The 25,999-nt window shown below is 44.7% G+C and overlaps 1 protein-coding gene and 1 long non-coding RNA gene across 8 annotated transcripts in view; one reads left to right on the top strand and one right to left on the bottom strand.

Moving 5' to 3' along the window:
• Positions 1 to 13,390: 13,390 nt before the first annotated feature.
• On the bottom strand, positions 13,391 to 21,194 carry LOC109282207 (uncharacterized). Of its 3 annotated transcripts, none has more exons than XR_009462543.1 (4): positions 21,082 to 21,194; positions 19,742 to 19,870; positions 14,391 to 14,582; positions 13,391 to 13,854 (listed from the first exon to the last, which is right to left on the bottom strand). It is a non-coding gene; the product is annotated as an uncharacterized LOC109282207 (long non-coding RNA). The 3 variants fall into 3 exon arrangements; XR_002089124.2 differs by having other exon boundaries at positions 20,947 to 21,193; XR_009462544.1 differs by lacking the exon at positions 21,082 to 21,194 and adding an exon at positions 20,441 to 20,929.
• Positions 21,195 to 21,321: 127 nt separating this feature from the next.
• Positions 21,322 to 25,999, top strand: part of GOLGA4 (golgin A4) — a 94,303-nt gene continuing 89,625 nt past the window's right edge. For 4 of the 5 annotated variants that reach the window (XM_019483450.2, XM_019483451.2, XM_019483448.2 and 1 more), the window contains exon 1: positions 21,322 to 21,510. In XM_019483450.2, the coding sequence (XP_019338995.1) occupies positions 21,430 to 21,510 (81 nt within the window). In that variant the 5' untranslated portion in view covers positions 21,322 to 21,429. The remainder of the gene's footprint in view (positions 21,511 to 25,999) is intronic. The other variant, XM_014602550.3, reaches the window with a different exon arrangement.

Here is a 25,999-nt window from a genome sequence, read left to right as displayed (position 1 = left end):
CTTTAGTATTCATAACTGTGCAAAAACTTTCCTCAGATGGGGGAGGAGTGGAGCCGGCGGGACGCCACGCCAGAAGTGGAGCACAGCAAAAATGAAACTATGGCGGGTGGAGACACCGCGGCAGAAAAAGAAGAAAGAGAAAAAAAATGGACAGGCTAGAAGAGCTGGGACTAGCTCCTACATGGGCATGGGCAAGCTTTGTGGCAGCATGCTGGGGCTGATTGGGTGCCCGGACCCCTGAGACTGGGATAAAAAGCCCGGCAGAAGACCCATCGGGGGAACTGGAAGTGAGGTCCGCATCTGGCCTGGAGAGGCCAGATCTGGAACCTAGTCCCCGTGCAGGGACCTGGTGGCTGCCTCAGGAAGCGGTTCTTGGTAAGACCCAGGGCCAGTAAAGGTCCAGGGACTTACCGGCAGAAGCTTCGTGGACATCAGACATCTATGGCATGGATTGGTATCCAGCAAGACCAAGCGAAGGAAGGATTAATGACCGGCCGGCCCACAGCAAGTGTAGAGCCCATGTAGGGAGCCAAACGCCTGGGCACAGGACAGCACCACATCAGGAAGACACATCAGTAAGGCAAGATGGTGGTAGGGAACGCTCGGGCCAAAACAACGTCCTGATCCCCTCTGTCACACATTTAATGGGCCCAAGCAGCAAAGTGCTCAGTACATCAATTCTGACGGCTCAAACGACAACATCTTTGGTTGGCGTTAGGCAGGGTGTGGGGGAGGAGGAGCCCCAAGAAGGAAGGACAGTTGGGATGCTCAAAGGAAGGCACCAGGGGGAATGGGACCAACCATCTTCCTCTCAATAACAAATCATTTAACAGCAAAGGCATGGCAGGTGAGACCCACTGGTAGTCTGACTAGAGTCTACCCACTAACAAGCCTGTTTCTTCCTTAAAGCAACAGCGAAGTCAGAGAAAGCCACATGTACCTGATGCATGGGGGCCTACAATAACCTAGACTAGTTTAATTGCAAGATAAGGAAAAAAATTTGCAGCTTTCTAGAGACTTTACCTGCTAAAAGTTCAAGAATTTTTGCTTCCTCCCTTTCACTGGGACTCTGACTTCGGACCTTGCACCCATGAAGTGTCCTAGCTGAATATGCTTTCACAAAGGCTCTCTCTGAATGTGCAAGATTAATTATTGAGAACTTTAATAAATTTTTACAAATAGTCTATTCATGTAAATACTACTAAATGCTTAACAAATGTTAATAATTTGGCAGAAAAATTTGTTTGGGAGCCACTCACCCACAACTGCTTGACATACAGCATAAAGACTATGTGATCTGTTGATAAAGGAACAGTAATTACATGGAACAGAGAGTCTGGGGTTTAGGAGGAAGCAGTTCTATGTTGCTCCTGGTATGTTTACTGCTGTCATAATCTAAATGTACAATTGCAGTTGATAAGAAAGAGAAACCAGCTGGCTGCAGGTATGTGATATAAAATGAGCTTTACGGCTTATTTTAGAGCACGTTGTCATTAACCTTTTCCCACAGAAATGTGTGCATGATTTGAAGTGAGCCTCCAGATGAGATGCTTATGATCATTTTCTGATGACAGTTCTTTTCAAATAGAGTTTCTTTGCATCAGTTTAACATTGCAGTGTTGTAGTCATATACTGCATTTATTTTGGAAATGGGATTGTTTGAAAGCCTTTGTGTTACGTTTCAGATTCAGCATTAATACAGTGACCTATTTTAGTATTTGCATCCATTCATAAATAACATTTTGTATTAGTGCTGCAGTGTAACTGTGCTTCTAGCCATGCCTAATATTTAGTGAATCAAATCTGATATTTGTGGCCCCTCCTGGAGGTAGTCAGCAGATGCTGCAGGTATCAAATAAGAACCTAAGCTTGACTTGGTATTGTGTAAACAAGGTTATGGTAGGAGGGGCCTGGCCCTGACTAGTGTTTGCATTTCATTTCAAATTACTGAGATAAATGGAACTATAAAGTTCCACTTAGGATGCACTCTGAAGAGTTTAGCTGCCTGAGGTGGCTGTATGCAAGGTATACTGCTAACTCATATCACAAAATGCTGCTCTGCCACATTTCTTTGCTAATAGGGAGAGCAATAGAAAGGTTACGTGCCAATGCTTGGCTTCTTTGTTTCTGAATTGCAGGAGACTATGGAATAATAGGAGAGAAAGAAACTTCTGAGGCAAGAAGTTTTCTGCTTCAAGTTGCTGAGTGGGAATAATCTTTGGAATAGGAGGCAGGGAGCATGGCGACTTATAAAATCAGGAAAAAGTTCAAGGCTCGCACATTCTACTCTCAAATATGCCACTGGATTAGCGGTGTAATCCTGAGTAAATCACTTAGATTTCTGTGACTCAGTTTATCCATCTATAAAATGGTTTCATGGTTTACTCATAGGAATGTTGAGCCCTAATTAGCTTTTTATTATAAATCACTTCAAGATTATGTGATAATAGGCATAATATTTATTTAAATTATTGTTATTAGTAACTGCACTGCTTCTATACTACAGCATAACAGAAGTTGTATGACATAAACTATCTTTAGTTACACCAGACATGAGCCTGCTGTCTACAGAAATGTCCTATGGACATGTCAACCAGAGGCAGGTCAAACATGGAAGGAATTTCAACCTTAAAGCTCTAGTCATTCCAACAAGATATTTAACCCTACTCATGGAGATGGGAATGATAGTGGATGAGCTTGTAGTAAATCCCCAAAGCCAACAACAGGAATTAAAAAGGATAAAATGGTAGTAAGAGCATCAACTCAAAAACACATTTTTTAAATTAGAAGAGTAGCAGGGACTTTGCACTAGGGTAATTCAGACAGCAGTATTAACAGTCAGGATATCAAATTGAATACCAACAATTTCCTAATGTGAAACTCTCCACAGAATGAGCCTGGCATCTTTGGTGCTTAGCTACAGCTGCAGGAATAAACCATGGTGCTGCATTCTTGCCTGCAATGTTGCTGGGGCTCCAGCGCTGCTGTTTTGCTCAGGTGCTTGTCAGCCAAGTGGGTGAATGCTGCAGCACTGGAGCCCAAGCAGCACCATGGCTTGTCCCAGGGGACAAGCTCTGGTGCTGGAGTTTCAGAAGCTGTGGGGAGGAAACCCAGCACTGGGATTTATTCTTGCAGTAGCAGACAATCACCTGGACAAGAGCAGACACAATGGAGCCCTGGCAGTACTGCAGGAAGAAGTCCAGCATCATAGGCACTTGGCAGTGTTGGGCTTGCTCCAGCAGGGCTCCAGCGCTACAGCTCTTGCCCAAGTGCTTGGCTGCCACTACAGGAAGACCCCCTGTTACAACCAGGCTTGTGGCAAAGTCTGTGGACCAGATGACCCAGCTCTGTAAGTCAGATCTGGCCCGTGGGCTGTATGTGTGACACCCCTGCCTTAAGTGCTCTAAACTTTCCTTCACACTAACTTAACATTAATTAAGACCCGTAACATATTCTTTTCTCCTGTTAGATTTGACTACAATACATACCTCTTCAGTCACCAACATCCAAAAGTTGTGTAGGTCTGCAGTTGCACAGTGAGTCTCTGCTCCTAGTTAAGGTGCTCACTAACTGATCGTCAACTCAACAGCTGATCGTCAACTCAACAGCTGAGATAAAGCAGCAGAAATAAACAACATGGGTATTATGGCATCATGCACACTGTTCCTTATGGTGGTGAACAGACGTTAAAGAAAGTGCAGTGGATAAAGTAGATTAGCAATAGGAGAGTGAGTCTTCACTGCACAAGTTGAGGAGGCGGAGTGAGGGGGTAGATTGTGGCTTATCCAAGCCAGAGACATGTGGGGAGCTATTTTATTTTTAGCTCTAGAAACTAGAAGCGTCCTCAAGGCCTGTCCTGTGCTATCGCATAAAACCACATCATACTAAACTCCAACCTAAAACCAGGTAAGGTTTTCTGCCTACAGTTGATGGATGTTCCCAAACTTCATCTCTCTGATGGTTAGAAACTTTCTCCTAATTTTCAGACTAATTTTCTTCATGGACAAATTATATTCCTATTTGGTCTTGTTCTAGTATTGTCTTTTAGCTTGAGTAGCTCATCTCCCTCCTTGGTGTTTCTTTCTCCCTTCCTCTGTTGTCTTTATAGACAGCAATTATGTCCCCTCTCAGTTTTTGTTTGGCTGTGCTAAACAAACCAAACTCTTTTAGTCTCCCCACATAAAGTTGAATTGATCATCCTCATAGCCAGCATTGTAGGGGTGCAGCCAGGCATCCAGGGCAAAATGGAAGCAGTGCCTTCTGGTTCTCAATCATGAACACAAATACAACAGCTGCCAAGTGAGTGTAGCTGCTTTTTTTCTGTCTCCTGGCCCCCAAGTCAGGACCTGGAGTGGTTGCCCCTGAAGCCCCCCTCTTCTGCCCCAGTTATGCCACTGCTTATAGCTCTTCTGCTCCAGAATATTATAGTATTCCAGATGAGGTCTTACCAGTGCTTTGTACAATAGCACTAATATTTCACCCAGTAAGATTCCATTTACTTTTCTCACAGCCACATTGCAATGATGGCTCCTAAGACCTATGTCTCTACCGGTCCTGTGGCACTTCTGAGAGGCACCAAGAAACACAGCCCTCCCACCCTCTCCCACTCTGTTCTCATCACACCCAGAAATGAAACAGTGAAGCTGCCCTGAGGGTACATCCCATCACCACTCCTGAGATCTACTGGTTTCCAGTATGATAGAGAATAGCAGTGGGAAGGGCCCTTCAGGTAGTTTTACTGCCCCACCATCAGTTTTGGTGCATGCAGAGGGAGCTGGGTGAGGGAGTGGGACTGCACTTCTCAGCAGCTTTCTTAGCAGTGCTGCAACTGAAGTACAGACGTGCCCATAGTCATCCTATCTAATACGCTCAAATACTCCTCCTCATCCTACTTAACTGAGTCTCCAGTTTACAGAAGTACTAAGTACATGACCTTGAACTTTGAATGATTAAATTTTACCCTCTAATCTTTAAACAGCCACCCTTCCAGAGCTAGAAGGCAGAGAGGAATGCCAAGTCCTCTCCCCCAGTTTAAGGGAGCAATGCTTCCGGACAGCTTTCCCACCTTGAGTGTTGTAATTTTTTCTCCTTCCATCTCAATGCGCTTCTCTCAGTGACAGGACTTCTGGCTCACCTCCATTTCAATTAGACACTTGCACTATTCTTCTTAGGTCTTACACTTTGAACATCTTCACAGTTTCAGTCTCTTCTTTTTTTCTTCCAAGTTCCTTGCTATACTTGATAATAAATAGCCATTAATTAAGCCTTTTTGTATTTTCTTTCTTTTTTTAGAGACAAGGAAAGTATCTGCAAACAAAACCAAAGCTATAGTAATGCAGCACTACAAGTGAGACTTTAAATACACATAAGAGTAGAAAAGATGTGGTTTCCACAACAACCATTATCAGCAACATTATACAGGCATGGAGGCTTTCATATCCAACAACCTACACATAGCAGTGCACACTATCTGTGCAGAAGGATACCAAATTATAGCTGGTGAAGGAACTGTATTTTTACAGTTTCAAGACATCAGCATATTTACATTCCCACTTCATAATGGTGTAATTGGCATAGATTGTATTTACAATGTTAACTAGTTGCTTGATAAAATGTGATTATAATCTTCTAAAACACTGTCCTCTGGTGGTAGTTTATAGTTACAGCACCTTGATGCAATGCTAAAAAATGGAAACTAAACCAAACAAAGCAGAAATGCCGTCATCCTTAAAAGACCCCTGAAAGTAAAAGTAGTGTTTTGTTTTGTTTTTTTAACCTCAGTATCACCATTAAAGGGGAAACAGCCATCAAAACCCCAGCTCTCCTGCCACACTGTTATTCTTTTGGTGGGCTTTATATATAAGAGTTACCGTAACTGTTTTTATTTCACTGTCAGATTGCATCTTGCCATTCATAGCTCTTGTGCCTATGTTAAAATCAAAGTCCTTTCCAGCTGATTGGAACTCACAGTCTTAATTCCATTGCTTCATATTTCTTGCTTCCATAAACTTGTCTGCATAACAAGCATAAAATGCTACCAAATCCGAACTGGTGTCTTTAAGTTCACTACTTACACATTTTACAAAGTTGTAAATGAGCATATGGATTGCAAGGGGAAGAATCAGGGTTCACATATCAACAATACACCCAGCAAGAAAGCTTCTATTTTTTCCCTTAAATACCAGTGGTTCAAAAGCTTAAGTCATCCTCATTGTCAAATGAATCAGTTTTCACTTACATTTGTTATCGAAGTCACTATTGTAAATAGAGCCTTACCATTACATACACCAATAATGTCTAATAAAAAGATGCATTTTACAGGTTTACCTTGATGTTGTGTAGAAATTCAGTAGTATAGTGGCATTAAGACACTCTAGGCAGTTGCTTCTCACATCTACCACCATATCTAGGTCTAATATTATTATGCAGGAAGTGCCCCTTAAATATAGCAGAAGGCAGCTGTCTGGCTGTACATGTAGTATTGTAAGCCAATTTGAATAGATATATTAATCCTCTTACTTGATACAGCAAGAGTTAAAACTGTAAATCATTATGTAGACTAAATAAATATGACTTTCCATAAGCAGCAATGGTCAAACTGCAAAACTACACAATATGTGATATGATTTGTAAATTAGTGAGAAGAACTCCTCTTATCTGGTCAATGTTCCTTTTCACTTAGATTACTGAACTATGATGTCCAAGATTACTTGGCTCTCCAACTGCATCACTTATCCACAGGAAGAACAGAGATATTTTATAATATGCCAAATTATTTTGACAATTCTCATAAGAAGATACATAGGAAAATTCAAATACTGTTGACTGCAAACTTTCTCTGGAAACAAAATATGGACCTTTCAAAACATTAAAAAATCGTCAAAAATGCTGGTTATGCTGTGTTGCCATCTCATATTGTCATCTCATACTGTGTTGCCATGTCATATTTTCATATTTGCAAAAGACGATTGGTTCAAAAGAATGAGCCTTTAGCAAAGTCATACATTTTTCATAAAGGAATAGGAGTTGTGTGGGTTTAGAAAGCAGTGCTGAAAGCCATATTAACAATCCATGTGACTTTCTCAATGAGTGGCTTCCTTGTAACTTGCAGAAAGCTGTTATAGTTCAGGGTTGGTACTAATTAAAATCCGATTACACTATCTAGAGGCCACCTGTGTGAATGTTTCATCTACATTGGTGGCTAGGATAGTATTGAAGTAGTCATTCTTTAAGTGTTCAGCTAAAGAATGTCTCAAGGTATAAGCTCTGATTCAGCAAAGTACTTAAACGTATGCCCAATTTTAAGTGGAGGACCATTCCATTATAGGATTCTGTTTAAAATTAAGCACCTGTTTATGTTGCTGAACCAACATCATACTTTCCAGTACAGTTGAAAGAAAGTCACTCTTACATTAGTGTTCCAGTCCTGCACCTATGCAAAATGATTGATTTATGTGGATCAAGGTTTTTTGCTTAAATCAGCTAAGATGAACAGTACTGTTGCAGAGGATTTTTATCCTTTACAGAACAAACAAGAATGTAAAATAATCATTTGGCTTTATTACAGCCATGTCAAAGTTAATATAAATGCTGCAGCAGTTGCCTGTATTAACAACTGGGGATGAGGGAGATACAAAACAAGGACCAAACCCTGGCTCACACTATAGAATATTGCTGTATAAGTAGCTTGTTGAAATCAATTGGACTCTTTGTGAAGTAAAGTATCATGCATTTAGGTAGGCAACTCACAAACTGACCCCTACCAAAAGCCAGAAATCACTGATTTTAGCCTAGACCAACTCATCCATGACTTCAGTAGGAACAGGTCCTATGTGAGTACATAGTGCAGTATCCTTTAATTGTTTTGCCTAGGCCAGGGTTGTTTAACTAGCAGTCTGTGGGCTTCATACAGCCTGCAAAGAGGTTAGTGTGCAGCCCCTAGGCTCCTATCCAGCTGCCATTCCTTGTACTGCTCCAGCTCCAGCTGCAACTGCAGCTGCAAGTGGGGTTTCTAGGTTCCCCCTCCTTGCTTCAGCTTTCACTTCCTGCTCTTCTTGCAGAGGACAGGGCAGCACAGCCTGAGACCAAGGGAGTATATGGTGGAGTACAGTGAGGTAACTGAGTGGGGGATGGTGGTGGAGGGGGATGCCGCACATGCAGTGAGCAGTGTTGGTGGTGGGGAGGGAGTGCCTGTGGGGACTGGGGGGGTGGCCCTTGTGGTGTGCCTCTAGCAATACATTAGATAGGTACTATGCGCAAACTGTAAAACATTGTTATCTTGTATTACCCTTAATGTACAATAATAAATATTAATGGTATTTACTAACAGTGCACCAATATATTGGTCCATATCATATCAGCTCCAATAAAAGGGAAATTGACATGATGTGCAATCATCTTTTTTGGCCGATGCTGCCAATAATGTTACTGATAAATGCTGTGTGCATAGATGCAGCTGCAGCATGCATGTGGTGAGGAATGCAGCACGCAGCTTGGAGAGCAGCCTCCAGCAGGGAAGCCTGTGGGGCAGAAACGAGTGTGTGTGTGTGTGGGGGGGGGGGGGAAATCGAGGCCCCTATGGTGAGGGAGGGAGTCGGGGCTGGGGCAGGGTGCGAGACGGAGCTGCGAGCAGCTTGTCCAGGTCAGCGTGGGGGCAGCTCCCACTGCTGTGTGCACCCTCTCCCGGATTTGTCTGGGGTGAGGGTGGGCTGCCTGCTGTCAGCTCAGGGGCTGTGTCAGCCTCTTCCTGGCAGGAGTGGGGGTGGGCCAGGGCTGTGCTCAGGGCGGGCAGGCAGCGGCGCTGGGAGGGGGGAAACTATGGCGGGGCTATAGCAAATTTTGGGGTGGTTGCAGCCCCCCCTTGTAGTCCCCCCTCCCAGCATTGTTGCTGCCTGCTTTGCCCCACCTGCCCCAAACGCAGCCCTGTCCCAGCCCCTCCGCTGAGCAGAAGCCAGCGCAGCCTCCAGCCCAAAGCCTGCAGTGGGCAGCCTACCCTCGCTCCATGCACAGATCTCAAGGGGCACATACACCCCATGCTTCCCCCGGGGGTGTGCGCAGTGGCCGGAAACCGCCCCTCCCCCACACCCTTGGATGAGCAGCCCACAGCTTTGCCCCACACCCTGCCCTGTCCTGGCTGGGCAGTGCCTGCACCTATTCCAGCCCCACTCCCTCCTTCTCCACGGGGGAACCTTGATCTGCCCCTTCCCCCCCACACAGACTTACCAGCTGGATGCTGCTCTCCAAGCAGGGAGAGAGACCTCAGACCCCCATCTCCCATGGCCTCCGTGTCTGGGCAGCGCTCCCGGCCAGTCTGTGGGGGATTGAGCTGCGAGGGAAAAGGGTCTGGGCTCTGTGTTCCCGAAGCGCCCCCAGTCAGGCAGTGGTGTGCCACAGGGCCAAGGCTGCTGTGGGGAGAGAGACCCTAGACCCCTTCCCTATGAGCCCCTTGGCAAGGCTGCAGCACACTGTGTGGCTGGGGTAGCTTCAGGGAGAGTGATCCCAGACTCCTTCCCCCACAGCTCCGCTGGTTGGGTTGTGGTGCACCACGGGGTTGGGATGGCTGCAGGGAGAGAGATTCCCATTTCTTCCCAACCCCAGCCAGGCTGTGGCTCTCAACTGGCCAGAGGGAGGAGGCAAAGCTGGAATCAGAGGCTGTCACTGACTCAGGTCAGTGACAGTTGAGGGGATGGGGATGGTTCAGTGCTTGGGCAAAGGAAACAAGCTCTGCCTGAGGCTAGAGTGCAGCCCTGCACAGTGCTGCTTGGGGTGATGGTGATCATACTGTAAGTTAACCCTCAATGGGATCTGACACAAACTTTCAATAAAGCGCTATAACAGAAGCAGCTCTAGTCTAATACCTCATTCATCGAGGGTTAACTTCGAGTGCAATCTGCCATTGTGAAAGTGCTCTAGGAGTCGTGACTGTCTGTTCAGTTACAGCTTTAGAGCACTTTCTGTGATAGGTGTAACATCTGTACTTAGCCAATATGTACAGGGGTACTTTTGATCAAATACAACCAGTCCTGTAATGGAACATGGCAATTCTTCATCAATGTTTAAGAAAACCAAAATCAAGGAGAGAAATCTATGGTTGCCCTAGCCCAGTGATTCTCAGCCAGGATGTCATGGCACCATGGGGTACCTTGAGATCCTTTCAAGAGTGCCACAGTGTGCCACACAATGTTAGAGCTGTTAGGTGTCCAAATGTACTTACAAGGGCACAAACCCAGGGCACAAACAGAAGTGCAGCTCCCCACTGTAACAGAGAACACTTTGCTGGAAGCACCCTGAGTTGCAATGATCCCCCACAGCAAGCAGAAATTCATTGCTGGTTCCAGCCTGCAGCCAGTTTCCCCTACCAATGGCCCCTCATCCTTCCCAGACTGTCCCTGTTTTCAGAATGGGAGTGGGGGAATGGAACAGAGGGATCTCATTGTAGGGGTTCCTCAGAAAACACTGGAGGGTGGGGTGGGTGAATTGGAGCCCCTCCACCTAGGGGGTTGGTCCCTATATATCCATCCCACCCTCCAGCGGAGGCTGAAAAAACACCAGGCTGAACTCCCTCCGCTACCTTCCCCCCCTCCCATTCTGAAAACAGCTCGGAGACTGAGAGGCAGCACAGACACAAGTTACAGAAGACGCTATGTTTTGAAACATCTTCATCGGAACCCTCATGCAAGGTGGGTTGAGATTTTCACCCTGTTGACCATTTTTTGAAGCTGTCTGCAGCCATGCACTTGTGTTTGGTCATGGTTATAGACCAGTTTCTGTAGGCAGATTGGGCAAAACTGTCACTTCTGTCAACACCCCCAAAGATTTCAAATAAAAATCCATAGCATTAAAAACGTTCTGACTTGATGTGGTCTTTCTGAGTTCTTTGCAACAGACAAATTACTCTATTATTATTTTCCTGCAGTCAAAAAAATGAGGGAGAACTAAAAGCTGGCATTTTCTGAGGGGTACCTTGAGTCTAAAAACACTGAGAATCACTGTAGACAATTGCAAAAACAGGAAGTAGTTATCCAAATTGAGAACTAGCTATGACTCTGTTCTGCTGTTATGAAAAGGGGCTGCCACCTACCACCCCACACTGCCACCACCTCCCAGAGCAAGAAGTAGAGGGGAAGTTTGCATGCAGTGGTGATTGCCACCACCACCCACCTCCTGACGCTGCCGCCGCTCAACATCTGGCCATGTGCAAGCTGCCCCTACCCCACCTGCTCCTGAGAGACAGTGGCAGTGCGGAGTGGGGTTGGGTGGGGTGTGGCATGCAGCCAGGCACGGAACAGCGGCAGTGCTGTGTGGTGGGTGGTGGTGCTCCATCCCCAGCCATCCCCCCTCCATCATTCTTGACAGGCATTCGCTTGTGTGTGTGTGTATACACACACACTATATATACTTCTTATAACTGATACTCTGTTCCCTGCTTTCCCATTCTATATGCCACTCTGGAAAGAAAATGCCAATCAAAGGGAGCCAACCCAATGGCAGTGAAGGAGAATATATATATATAGTTGCTTTGTCAGCATGCAAACTACTGGTACAACACTGACTCAGAGGGAAAAGTTCCACTTAAATGAATCACCATTCCACTTCTTTCAGCAACTAGATTCTGAAAAGCAGGAAGAAGTAACTTCTTGTTCCCTGTTAAATGCTCATTCGTGTTTCATTCTTTTAGTTCTCTGCTGCATATTCAATCCTCCACCTTTTCCTTTGCACTCTTAGAACAATTCAATACCTTAAACATTTAGGGGATCATTTATGGCAGACCACAAGTAACTCATGATCCTGACAACAGTGCTAGGAATATGCATCATGCTTCTCTAAAGGCACTTGATCAGCTTTTAATCTACTTCTTGTAACTGATACTCTGTTTCCTGCTTTCCCATTCTATATGGCACTCTGGAAAGAAAAATGCCAATCAAAGGGACCCAGCCCAATGGCAGTGAAGAAGAATGAAGAACACTTCCTCCACAGAGGAATCCCTGAAGTACTATTTTCCATGGACCTGGTAACGCAAAACACAAATGTATATATCACACCCTTACTCTCGGTTGCTCCTGACAGACTCCTGTTAAAACATAAGTTGTAACATAAGCTCCACTAGACATAGGCTATACTTAAAATAGACTTCATGTAGACTAGCAGTGTAATTTACATCTAAAATATATAAGCTGCAGTGTTTACATTGAATAGAACAAATTAATAGCAGTGTGTTAACTTTAATTTTGCATTTCTTTAATTTATCATATATAAATATAAATTATATCTTAATGTTACTTAAATAGCATTTTTATACTAAAGGTAAATTGCAAAGCCTTGTCAAGCAAAGAAGAAAAACTGTCTAACTTCCCTGATCTCTCCTTTTCAAACCCCTAAGTACCCACAAGCCCTCTATTCACTTCACACAGCTACAGCCCCACCTGCATGCTCTGTAGCAGGGGACTATGGTCCTAGTTACATAGGTGTTTATACACTTCCTTAATTGTACTCACTGAGAAGCTGCACTGAGATCAATGGGAGGCCTCACATAATTTAAAATGAATTCTGGGAAAAAGTGTTAGCCATATTTGCCATAAAACATGTTAGCCATGTTTTATGAATTAAGTGGTGTGGGAGAAACCACCTTATATTACTGACATTTTCACTTTAGTTGTTTAGTGTCATTTCTGTCTAGGTGTACAGAAACCACATGTGGTGGAGATATTGACTGTCAATTAAAACAAATATCCTTGGGAAAAATATAGATGGATTTGACTTATTTGCTTAATATTTTGTAGTACATACTTGAAACAGGCAGCTTTAAATACTCTATGTGCAATTAGCAAACAATGGAAATAATTAAAAAGTGTTGTACAAAGAGGAAACTGAGACCTTGTCTGGAGTAGAACATAGAATATGATGTAATCGCTAGAGAAAGAGAAAAAAAGTACTTTTCCTTATTTTAGCTAGATTCAACACTTCCTTTTTTGTGCTAATAGAAGAAATGTAATGCTGATTAGAACTGAAATTATATTCTGTTGATTCTGTTCAGGGGGTCATAGGGAAGCTACTAGTATAAAAAGGTGGTAATGCAATATGTATCATTGGGCTATGTAGCATTACTATACAAAAACTTGAGAGGTAATTTATCAAGGGAAATATTTAAGTGGAGAACTATGCTCAAAGGACTTAAAAGAACTGGCTATGGAAACTACATAGTTATTAAGGGTAGTGTGTGGGTTAAACACTCTTTTCCATCGAGCTTCATTGCAAATTGAATAATTGAGGAATGTTTGAGGAGTTTCTATATGTTGCAAAGCATCTAACAAAAACAGGACTAACACCTGGGTCCATCTGAAATAGCCCATGTGCAATAATGATAGCAATGACCATATACAATAATCAAGTATAGTGTTTTAACAATGCAATTTAATGTATTTATAAACAACATCAAAGAGAACACACACACACGCATATTAGAATTACAATTTTCCACAAAATTGTTTATAAATTGAAAGCTGGGTTTTTTGTGAAAAATATCTGCTTTACTAAGAATTTTTTATTTTATTTTGTCAAATAATGAACAAACAGTGGGGACTGTTAGCTGGATAGGCATCTGGCAGGGGTCATCTAACCCCAGCACTCTTTTCTGCCTAGGCAGGGAGTTGGAGTTGATGATCTGTTGAGGTCTCTTCCAACCCTAGCATCTATGAATCTATATGACTTTGGACCCAGTACTTCCCCAAGTGAGAGCTGGCAGCAGGTTTGATAGAAGAGAATGTGCTGAAAGCAAGAGCCAGGGAGGGACATCATTGCTTTAAATACAGTTTCTCCTCCGGGTTTTCTGCAGGTGGAATCCAGTGTACAGTTTTGCTGTTGATATGACAAATTCTGTTCAAGTAACAAATTGTGTTGCGTCCAATCTCTCTCCTCTCTGTGGGAGACAGACTGGGAGAAAATACCTTGAATCTGTTACCAGTTTCAGTTGCAGTGAGTTATCTGATCTACTTAAACCTCCAAAATCAGCTATCACTCCATGAAAGGGTGCAGTCTTTCCACCCTGTTTAGTTTTCACAAGGTTTGACAAATACCATTTCTGACCTGGCCAAAGACCTAGGTAGGCTGGTAGGTACCCATTTTCTGTAGAGGAAAAATTCCTAGCTACAACCTTTTAGGTTTTATGAGAGGCTGATATGGAAACATTGTCTTTTGTCAGGACCAGTCTGAACATAGATTACTTAATGCTGAACATTTTTCTAAGAAATAAATGATTTCTCTCTTTTGTTGGACATATACAATAATGAGCAAAATTCTAAACTTGAGATAAGAGGAAAAAGGAAAAAAATAGACCATTGAGGAGGAGGCAGGAGACAGAAAAACAAATATAGTAAAGAAAAGGCTTTACTCACCCCTTGGGCCACATGAGCCACCAGTGCAATGCTATAGCTGGCAAAGTGAACAATCCTTTGACGTGCATGAACTGATGCATCACAAGCAAGACTAAGGATGTCATCGTCCTACTCTACTCAGCATTGGTGAGGCCACAGCTGGACTACTGCATCCAGTCCTTGGTGCCACACTTCAAGAGGGATGTAGAGAAGCTGAAAAGAGTCCAAAAGAGGGCCACACGAATGATTAGAGGTCTGGAGAACAGATCATAGGAGGAGAGGCTGAAGGACATGGGACTGTTCAGCCTGGAAAAGAGAAGACTCAGTGGGGACTGAGTGGCAATCTTTAAGTATATAGAGGGTGAAGATCAGGGTTAGGAGAACATCTGTTCACCAAGGCACCCCAGGGGAAGACTAGGAATAATGGTCATAAACTGATAGATCGCTTCAGATTAGACATAAGGAAAAACTTCTTTATGGTTTGTGTGTCCAGAGTCTGGAACAGACTCCCCAACAAGAAGTGGTACAGTCACCCTCCCTGAAGGTCTTCAAAGGATAACTGGACGCACACCTCACTGGGGTCATCTGACCTTAGCAGTTTTTCCTGCCTTAGAGCAGGGGGGCTGGACCTGATGATCTTGTGGGGTCCCTTCCAGCCCCTAACTTCTATGAATCTATGGATATCTTGACAGAAAATCCACCAGGACAATGCTCTTCAGGTGAAGAGCTGCAAACTCAACTCTCATTGGATACCTTTGGAATCTATGTTCCTTTCAGTTTACATCTAAGCAACCGCCCATATTGTTTTAATACTTAGATTTTAAATTAAAATGTATGCAGATACAGAAAGCAACAGGGTAATTTGAGCTTGTTGTAGATGTTGTGCACATATGAGAGAGAGCTACCAAGTCTTGGTGAGTCAGGGGTATGGTTAATTGACCTGAACATTCTTTGGGCAATCAGAAGACTAATCTGGTTCATCAATGTTGCATTGAATTCAACTTAATCTTGTGTATAATGTTTTTAGGGAGAAGATGCCAACTGAGGTAATTATGGTATGCTTGCTATTGACTGCTGTAGGCAACACTGGGCATTGTAAATCAGCTTCCCCACCTTCTCTCGTTTCCTTGTATATTTACTTTCCCCAGTTCCAGAGACTCCTTCTGCTCTCTTCCTCCTGTTCCCCTCCAGCTAATTCCTTACATTCACCCTTCCCAACCCCATCTCCTTTACCATGCACATCCATAAACAAGAGCATGGGTATCTTAATTTTAACATCTTACCTGTTCTTACTGCTCGTGGGCTGAAGATAACTTGTCTAAGAATGCTTAAAAGTAAACATGATAAAATTTTCCTTAGAAGTTATTGAGAGACCATGCATCAGAGACTGAGCAACCCAGTGTCTTCACCGTTGCACTCATGGGAATATAAAGAATACAACAAAAATGCAGTGATAGCAGTGAAAAAAGCCTTGCTTATGCCTAAAGTGCCCATGTAGGACCCTTGTTTTTATAGATATAGCAAGAAATTAAAGAAAAGACTCTTGTTTGGTACAGACTTCTCTTGTTTAGCTTGTCATGAATGCACAGACAACAATATTAGTTTTCCATCTGTTTTTTCCTAGGATTATTTACACATGATATCAGCATATTTCAGTGAAGACATTTTTGGAAGTCTGTGGTTAAGGCACAAGATGTGTCACACGTTCTCCATATTTTCCTTATGCAGGAAAACTTATGGTTCGTTATTTCTGGCAATGTATCCATAGGCTTCACGTGATAGCACTGGCAGCACAAACAAGTTACAAAATAATCCCACTGTGGAAGCACGAGTGCCAAACACTTTTAATAGTACTCAGTATCTATACTGAGAAAACAACACTAATGCAAAGAAGACAAAACCCCTCTAACAAGAAACCTAAAATGTCCTGGATGAAGCAGTCTATCTTAGACTGTAAAAGGAGAGAAAGGTGTCTCCAGGGGTACACTAGAGAGCATAGTGATAAACAAGGTCTTTCCACCTTTATGTGGACAAATAGAATGGCCAACAAGGCTAGAAATAGAATCGTAATCACTGTTTTCATGTTGGGGAAATGTTCATAATAGACCTACCATTTGAGTCTTAAAAGTATACCTTGTCATAACACCCTCCAACAACAACATATCTGACCCACAAACTTTCACAAGCCAGAATTGGGCACCTTGTGATAGGGTATAAAACTGCCATTAAGCCACCACAGTTTAACTACATTTATAACTCACAATTACAAAAGTTCTGGTGAGTCAGGCTTTCACATCTGCTTTACCATATGTGGTCCATACTGCTTAAAAAGATTTCCTTTGAACCTGGATTATCCATCCAACTACAGCTGAATCATTATTTCCCACCCTCTCAGGAAGCATGCAAATCTTAGTATAGGTAGGTCTACAGCCTACACAGAAAGTTTCTCATAGTAGAGAGAAGGGAAGTGGTTTATAATATAAGCAAATAGATCTTTATAAAAAAAGTTGTTGAACAAATACCTGTTCTTTCTGTTCATTACCAACTGTAGTCTAATACTACTACTAGTAAACTGTCATTGGCCCTCTCAGCTAAAGAACTATTTTGGAAATTCCTACTATTCTTAATACTAATTCACCTTCAGTGTTGTTAATAATATTGAGGAACCTACTAGAGATGTCTCTAGTTCAGGGGTGGGCAATAGTGTGAGCTGGAGGATCACTTAGGGAGTTTTGGTGAGTTGTCGCAGGCCAGATCAGCACCCGCCCCCAACCACAGCAAGCCAGGTAAGCACCCCCACACCCTCCCTGGCCAGCAACAGCTCACCAAAACTCCCTGTGATTGGCTGGGTGGATGGGATAGGGCTACGGGAGGGCAGGATGAGTGGGCGGGGCTGAGATAGCTGCAGTGACAGCATGGGGCTGGGGCCCAGGGCTGAGCTGTGATCTACTCCTTGCATGCCTCTGCAATGGGTGCTGGTTCCATGGGCAGCAGTATGTGGGGAATGGATCACGGCTCTGCCCTGGGCCCTGGCCCCACTCTGTGACCACTCAGCAATCCCAGAGTCTCCATGAAGACCAGCCCTGTGCAGGCAGGACACACTCAGCTGGGCAATGGGATGGGGCTGCAAGTGGGTGGAGAGCGACATCTGGGAGGTTAGTAGGGCCAGGATCGGGATCATGGGGCTGTGACAGCATGGGGTGGGGCCCAGGGCAGAGCAGTGATTTGCAGTCTGTTCCCTGTATATGTGGCAGTGGATCGTAGCTCTTTCCCTGCGCACACTGGCACTGCCCTATGATCCCAATCCCAGCCCTGGCCCCAGCCCTGCCTGCCCATCCCACCCCCAGATGCTGCTCGCCACCCAGTCAGTCACATCATATTTGCTCAGCCAAATGCACCCTGCCTGTGCGGGTCCTGGGCTAGTTTCCATGGATATCCCACTCACCTGCTTTATCCAGCACCCCCGGTGATGGGTGCAGGACAGATAGGCCAGGGTGCTCTGACAGTGGAGCTGGCAGCAATGCTGGAAATTGGCAGCAGCAGCTGGAAGGAGCTGCTGCTTTGGGGGCTACCAGGAAGTGAATCTGGCTGCCTTACCACCCCAGCCCTACTGCATGCCTGGGGTCAGCAGGACTGGACACACATGCCATGGCCTCGGCTGCCCTGCAGCTGGGCTGAGCAAAGCCAAAGGACCCACTGTAGGCCTTATAAAATCTCTTGGCGAGCTGGATCCTGCCCATGAGCTGTATTATGCTCACCCCTGCTCTAGCTGCTGCCTCTGCTTTAAGTACTGTGTTGATTAAGTCTGTTCTGAACAGACTAAGATTACATGTTACCTAAAATGGCTGCAGCAAGCAAAGCTGTCTGTGCTGTAGCTCACAAGGGTGCTAACAGTGACTGAACTGGGAACATTTTGAATAGCATATTAGAGACAGGGTTATTTATATGGGTGCTAATTTTGCTTTCTAAAGGAAAGAAGTAGGTAGCTCTGCTAATGAGAGAAAAGGAGGAAAAAATCAAGTCTAACAATCAGATAACAAGTGAGAATAAACGGAAAACCGTAAAGATTCACTATAATCCAGTGCCTACAAAAAGGTATTTATTCAGTCAAATGAAAACTCACAGAAAGCAAAAGAGAAGATACTCAGAAATTCTAATCCTAGGTCCCTGTACTTGAGAAAAGAACCAAATAGAACTTTTCTTCTTCTTGCTGCATCAAGCACCGCCCTATATTCATACTTGTCAACTGCTTCTGTTCTGTTAATACAAACTTTGTAAGGAAAAGGAAAATATTACTGAGAACTAGGGGTGCGCTGATAGAGATTTTTGGGGCAGATACTGATGGCCAATTTATAACGAGTCATATCAGCCAATACCGATCTGATTGTCGATATGCAGGTCCAGCTGGTAAGTCTGTTGTGGGGGAAGGGGCGAGGGGGGAGGAAAGGGGTGAGGAGGGGGGCAGATCGAGGCCCCAGTGGGGAAGGAGGGAGTGGGGCTGCGGTTGGGGCAGGGGCAGGCACTGCACACCCAGGGCGGGGTGAAGGATGGAGCTGTGAACAGCTCGTTCGAGGGGCACAGGGAGGGGGGGTGGGTGGCTCCCACTGCTGCATGTGCTCCAGGAGGGTATGGAGGCATATGCCTCTGGATCTGCACGTGGGGCAAGGTTGGGCAGCTGCTGTAGGCTGGGGCCGAGGCTGTGCCGGGCTCTAACTGGTGGGGGACTGGGCTGGGCTGCACTTGGGTGGGCAGCGGCGGTACAGGGAAAGGCGCTATGGAGGGGGCTCCAGCCCCCACAACATTCACTGTAGCCCCTCTAACCTCCCCTCTCAGCACTGCTGTCGCCTGCCCCAAGTGCAGCCCAGCCCAGCCCCACATTAGCCAAAAGAACCTGATGGCCGATACTGTCAGTTTTCCTTATATCGGTGCCAATCTGATATGGGACCAATATATCAGTGCATCTCTACTGAGAACTAATCATAGAAAATTAGGGTTGGAGGTCATCTAGTCCAAGCCACTGCTCAGAGCAGGACCATCCCCAACTAGATCATCCCAGCCAAAGCTTAGTCTAGTCTAGTCCAGTCTTAAAAACCTCCAAGGAAGGAGCTTCTACCACCTCTCTGGGTAACCTGTTCCAGTGTTCCAGGATATTAGGAAGAATTTTCCTGGTGAGAAAATTCTTCCTAATATCTAACCTAAACTTCCCTTGCAGCAACTTGAGACCATTGCTCCTTGTTCTGTCATCTGCCACCACTGAGAACAGTTTAGCTCCATCCTCTTTCGAACTCCCCTTCAGGTAGTTGAAGGCTGCTATTAAATCCCCTCAGTCTTCTCTTCTTTAGACCAAATAAGCCCAGTTCCCTCAGTCTTACCTTGTAAATCATGTCCCTCAGCCCCCTCGCCATTTCTGTTGCCCTCTGCTGGACTCTCTCCAATTTGTCCACATCCTTTCTGTACTGGGGGCCCCAAACCTGAACACAGTACTCCAGATGTGACCTCACCTGTGCAGAATAGAGAGGAATAATCACTTCCCTTAACCTGCTTGTAACACACCTACCAATGCAGCCCAGTATGCCATTAGCCTTCTTGGCAACAAGGGCACACTGCTGGTTCATCTTCAGCTTATTGTCCACTGTAACCCCCAGGTCCTTTTCTGCAGAGCTGTTGCCCAGCCAGTCAGCCCCAGCCTGTACTGGTGCATGGGTTTGTTCTGTCCTATGTGCAGGACTTTGTACTCATCTTTGTTGACCCTCATGAGATTTCTTTTGGCCCAATCCTCCAAGTTGTCTAGGTCACACTGAATCCTAGTCCTACTCTCCAGGGTATTTACTATTCCCCCCAGCTTGGTGTCATCTGCAAACTTCTGAGGGTGTACTCTATGCCATTTTCCAGGTCATTGATAAAGATATTGAATAAAACCAGTCCCTGAACTGACCCCTGGGACACTCCACTTGGTACTAGCTGCCAGCTAGACATCAAGCCATTGATTACTACTTTCTGAGCCTGATGCTCCAGCCAGTTTTCCATCCACGGTACAGTCCATTCATCCAGCCCATACTTCCGTAGCTTACCTGTGAGAGTTGTGGGAGACTGTATCAAAAGCCTTGATAAAATCAAGGTACACCACATCCACTAGTCTCCCCACGTCCACAGAGCCAGTCACCTTATCACCCCTCTGCTTTGTATGAGAATGGAAGAGGAAGGTTTTTCGCCCCCTTGCTGGTTTGGGATGGGTAGTGGGGGAGAATATCATGAGTAAACCTGGTGTTTGTGTGTATACATACAGATATATATAGCTATATAGATCTATAGTTAAACACGTGTATATCTAATGCTATATATGTATTCATAAAGCGCTGTGTATATACACGGGTATATGTAGGGCTACATGCCACTACACATACAGCATTTTCAGTTTATAGAGCGCACGGGCGCGAGCGCCGACGCACTAAGCCACAGCGCAGGCTCAGCCCCCGGGAGCCCCTGTCAGTCTCTTCCCTCGAGGCCGGCCATTGGCTGCTGGCAGCGAGGGGCGGGGCTGTTCCGGCTCACTGAGGAGTGAGGGAGGCAATGTTACCTGATAACCCCTCAGTGCCGGGAACCGGGGCTCTGACGAAAGACTTGGCCGTCGCGGCACAGTGACCCCCCCCACGGCTGCTGTTGCCTGATGTGACGTGCCCCTACGCGCGTGTCCTGTCTACCAGGAACGTACCGGGCCGTCTCGGCCCCGGGAGGGGGTAGAGCGCAGGCTAGAACGTTGCTTCCCCCTCGTCCCCCCAGCCTGGAGAGCAGAGGGCGGGGCACGGCCACTAGTATGTCCCTCGCCGCTCGCCGTAGCGGGCCACGCGCGCTGCTCCACGCTGGCCGCGCAGGCGCACTAGCGGCGCCGCTCACCTGCTCGGAGAGGAGGGGGCGCAGGAAGCGGCGGCCGCGGAGGATTGGGGGGCGGGGGAGGAGCCCGTGCGCCGGCAGCGCCTGACGCCCGCCCGTAGCGGGGCAGCGCCAGCGGCCGGGGCCGGGGCGGCGGCCGGGAGCGCCCCCGAGCCCCCGTCCCGCCGCCATGTTCAAGAAGCTGAAGCAGAAGATCAGTGAGGAGCAGACGCCACCGCGGAGTCCCGGGGACCGCTCGGCCCAGCCCCAGGTACCGGTCCGCGGCGGCCACAGGCCCGAGCTGAGGGCGGGGGCGCGAGCGGCGCAGGGCCCGGCTGCGGGGCGGGGGCGCCTCGGCCAGCGTCAGCTTCCCGGCCGGGGCCACTTCTGTGTGTGAGGGTCAGAGCTGTGTTCCGCGGGCGGGTTTCCCCGCCTTCCTCCCCGTTAGAAATAAATGCATTTATAACACATCTATATCAGCTATCTCTATACGTGCGCTTGTTTTGGTCACTGAACCTAAGACGTTTTTACCACTTAAATGCTCCTTCTCTTTTTTTTTTTTTTTTTCTTTTGAAGCTTATTCTTATGTTTCTAAGCATCTAAATTCAGGATCTTATGGACGTTTTTCACCTCTTTGGTTTTTTTTTCTTTACTTTGCACCTCGGCTTTTACAGTTTTGCATCCCAGGCTTAACTCCCTAAAGCAGAGGCAGCGGAGCAGCCTGTGGCTGCAGTTGTTAATTCAGTTGTTAGTTGTTGGGACTGGCTGATTGATGGAGAAATGTGAAGAGTGAAACAATGAGGTGGGGGAATCTGCAGAGTGAGCACCTTGTCCTAAACTTTTTGTTAAGCATGCACACTGCTGTTTAGTCAGTAAATATTTTTTAAGTTGCTTTATTGAGCATTTTAAAAGCAGTCTCTTTAAACTTGTACTTGTTACACTTTAATGTTAAAATTCACTCATGCTAGTACAACTAGGGTGACTTGATAACTCATTTCTATCAGCGGTAAAACTGAGACACTTTATCATGTGCGTGTTTGCAGAAAACTCGCACTATGATGTTGAAAGATTTAGCTACAGGCCTTCAACTTAGTGTTAATGAGATGTTGCAGCTCCCTACTGTACATCCCACTGGTAATTTTACTCTGTTTAGTTCAGGACAGTTGGTATGTATGTTGAGAGGATCAGTACTTATTGTGAATCGGCCATGTGGATAAATTTGTCTGAGTACTGTGCTTTGGTGGGGGGAAGAAACAGTATGGCTTTACTTGTCTGCTAAAATTGCCATTGATAAAACTTGTGAAGTACAGAGAAACCATTTAAATTAAATAATACTGTAATTTGTGTCACTATATAAGTCTGTCAACAGAGAGGTAATAGATTGAATTAACTCAAGAACTTGTGAATTAACCTCCCCCCAACGCCACAATGAAAGCAGGTTTTTGTTTAGGTTTAACTTTTGTGCTACCTGCTTTATTAAAATCACAACTTGATGTTAGTACATGAACATCAGAGTGAAGTTTGATCCCAAACAGAAGAGAGTGACTGATTTCCTGTCTCTTAAATTTCACTCATATTGGACAAGAAGAGCACAAGCGATGCTTCCAAGACAGGGTGATAAATGCTGTTTTCCTTCATGGTCTTTTCAGTTTAAACAAAATAGTTTCATGCAGTATCTTAGGTACTCTGTTTCATATGTTCAGAGAGAAATCGTTAGCCGTATTAGTTTGATTAAGTGATCTTTGGCCTACGGAAGCTTGTGCTATATGTGTATATCTACTTTGGTCAGCCTAAAAGGTACAGATCTACCCTGCTGTCATAATGTGTTGTCAATCAAGTTTCTGTTCAAGCTGTTTAAAACAAATCTGAAACATATGTCCTTTGCTTTATTAGACTTTCTCTCCCTCCATAGCTTCCCTGAATGTCATTCTTTTCTTCCTGCATCCTGTCCTGGCACAACTTTTCCTTGGGCTGTTTTCACTGTCTGTTCTTTTAGATCTATTTGTCTGTATCCATTCTCTTATGTTTTCTCTCACAGCCTCAGTTTACTCTTGCCCCTCACTTTGCACACAAGGCTTGATAATTGTACTAGATGCTAGGAGCCAGAGACCAAAATCTGCTTGCCTAAGTGTGATAGATGGAGCAGTGCCCATTACAGGTAAGAGCCCGTTGCAGTTCCTGGGACTTGCTTCAGTGCTTCATGTTCTGTATGAACTGCTAAGAAGCAAGTGCCACGCCTCTGAATTTAGAGACCTCAGCTCTTCCATAATATGTGTTATCCAGAGTTCAATGACTCCTGTCCCCTGACCTACCTATCCACAGTCTCTGAATCCTTCTATCCAGTGCTTTCCTCTGCTGCCCCTCCTCTAGCATCCTTAAATAGAAGTAAAGTGAAACTGAATGTTATTCAGAATGAATCAAGAAAAACTGACCAGTTTCTGGTTAGTCTTGTTTAGCTGAAACTTTGGAAAGCTATTGGAAACAGAAGGAACCCACAATTATTTTGTGCAGAGAGTAGGAAAATGGACTGTGCCCTTGCACTTACTATACTTAAAGTTTGAAAGTTTTTCTTTTGTTTTGTTTTAATTGTAAGTCTAGAAATTGTTTTTAAGTTCACCTCAGCTTAGGGGAAAAATAACTTTTCAATAGGTGAATAGATTTTTTGTGCTGTATAAAAAATGGAGGTGTTCATGCATGTGCTTGGGGAGGGGGCGGCTTTAATTAGAGTGGCTCCAAGAGCATCTCATGTATCAACATCCCTGTGCTTAAAAATGACAGCAGGGCTACTTTAACTAAAGCTCAATGAATGCTTGGGGACGCTGATACATGAGATGCTGGGTAATTATCATGTTCCAGCAGACATGGTTAATCAAGTCTGCTCTGATGCGCTGTGATTACAGCACATTGGAGCAGCCTTGCTGCTCATGTATAGGTGTCCAAATCTAACATTTTTTATCTCAATTTCTCTGCAGTATATTCTACCTTCATGGTGAATGGTCATTTGGTACTAAGTGAAGTAAGTGTTTGACTTTCTAAGAGTCTTATCCTGAGAAAGGAACATTCTGTCCATTTGGTCAGATGTTGTAATTCCAATATCATTCTGAGTTACCCAGTGAGTTCTGTATATTTCAGGTATCCACCCTGTCTAGGTAAGTTCTTCCTAGCCAATGCTAGGTATTGCTTTCTTTCTGCTCATGTTAAAGGTATATGTATTCACTGTAAGGTGAATACATATACCTGTAAGAACATAAATGGCTGAATCATTTTCCTGCCTGAGTAATTAATGGCTCTGTCCAGTTGAGATGAGGTATTGAGTGGGGTTCCCCAGGGGTCTGTCCTGGGTCTGGTACTGTTTAACATTTTCATTAATGATTTGATTGATGGGATTGAATACAAGTTTAGCAAATTTGCAGATGACACAAGTTGGATGTAGTTGCAGGCATTCTGGCGGGAAGGGCTAGGGTCCCAAAATGACCTGGATAGATTGGATAAATGGTGTGCAGTCAATCAGATGAAATGCATAAAGGATGAGTGCAAAGGTCTGCATTTAAGACAGGATAATTGCATGCATAAGGACAAACTGGGGAATGACAGGCTGGTCTGCAATATTGCAGAACAGGATCTGCGAGTTGCAAGAGATCATAAGCTGAATATGAGCCAACATCTTGTTGCCAAAAAAAAAAATACAACCCAGTATGCTGCTTGCTTCTTAACAGGAGCGTTGCTTGCAAATCAAGGGAAGTGATCCTTCCATTTTTTATCGTTGGTGAGGCCTGACCTTGAGTGCAGGCAGTCCTCGCACTTACTACACAATTGGTTCCTGAAAACCGCATCTTAAGTTGAAACGTTGTAATTTGGAACTGATTTTCCTATAGGAAATAATGTTATAAATGGTACCAAGGCCCAATACCCTATATTCACCAAAAATACCCCAGAATTTTGTATTTGATCAATTATAGATGAGTAATATAGCTACATTAATGTATTTATATTGTAAATAGTAATCATACTGATTTGGAAGGATTTGTTTGAGGTGACTTTGCTGGACTTTTTGAGGGGCTCTTGGTTGTACTTTTTGAAGGGCTCTTGGCTGGAGTTTTCTCAGGAGTCTTGGCTGCGGGTTTTTCTGGAGTCTTGTCACTATCTTAAAGTGTCAAAGGAAGTTTGGACAAATGTTCTCCAGGGAGATGGACAATGCAGCGAACTTGCTCGCTGGCATGGCGTGGTGTTGGATCAAGCGTTGTAAAGTCGAAAATGACATCAGAAAGTTGAAACACGTTGTCAGTTAGAAACCTTGTAATTGCAAAACATTGTAACTTGAAACGTTGTAAGTTGAGGGCTGCCTGTACTGTATAGTTTTGTGCTCATGCTTCAAGAAAGATGAGGACAGATTGGAAAGAGTGGGCAGTGATCAACATTATTAGAGGCCCAGGAAGCATGATGTAGTAAGAAAATCTAAAAGAAGTAGGGTAAGTTAGTCTGAAGAAGAGAGTACTGAAGGGAGATATGAGAATAGTCTTCAAATGAAGGGTGATTATAGAGAGGAAGGTGATGACCTTTTCTCTGTGGCTATATGGGACAGGAGTAGGAGCAGTGGCCTCAAAACTGTTGCAGAGGAAATTGAGGTTGGAGATTAAGATGACTATGAGGATGGTTAGGCATTGGAACAGGCTCCCTAGATAGGGTGAAATGTCTGCATCTCTGGAAATTTTCAAAAGCAGTCTGGGATAATTCTGATCTGAGCCAAGGGGCTGTATTAG

The sequence above is a fragment of the Alligator mississippiensis genome, chromosome 5 (genome assembly GCF_030867095.1).
Source record: "Alligator mississippiensis isolate rAllMis1 chromosome 5, rAllMis1, whole genome shotgun sequence".
Classification (NCBI taxonomy): domain Eukaryota; kingdom Metazoa; phylum Chordata; order Crocodylia; family Alligatoridae; genus Alligator; species Alligator mississippiensis.
Note: the sequence above shows the minus strand (reverse complement) of the source record. Positions and strands in the feature narration are given on the sequence as shown.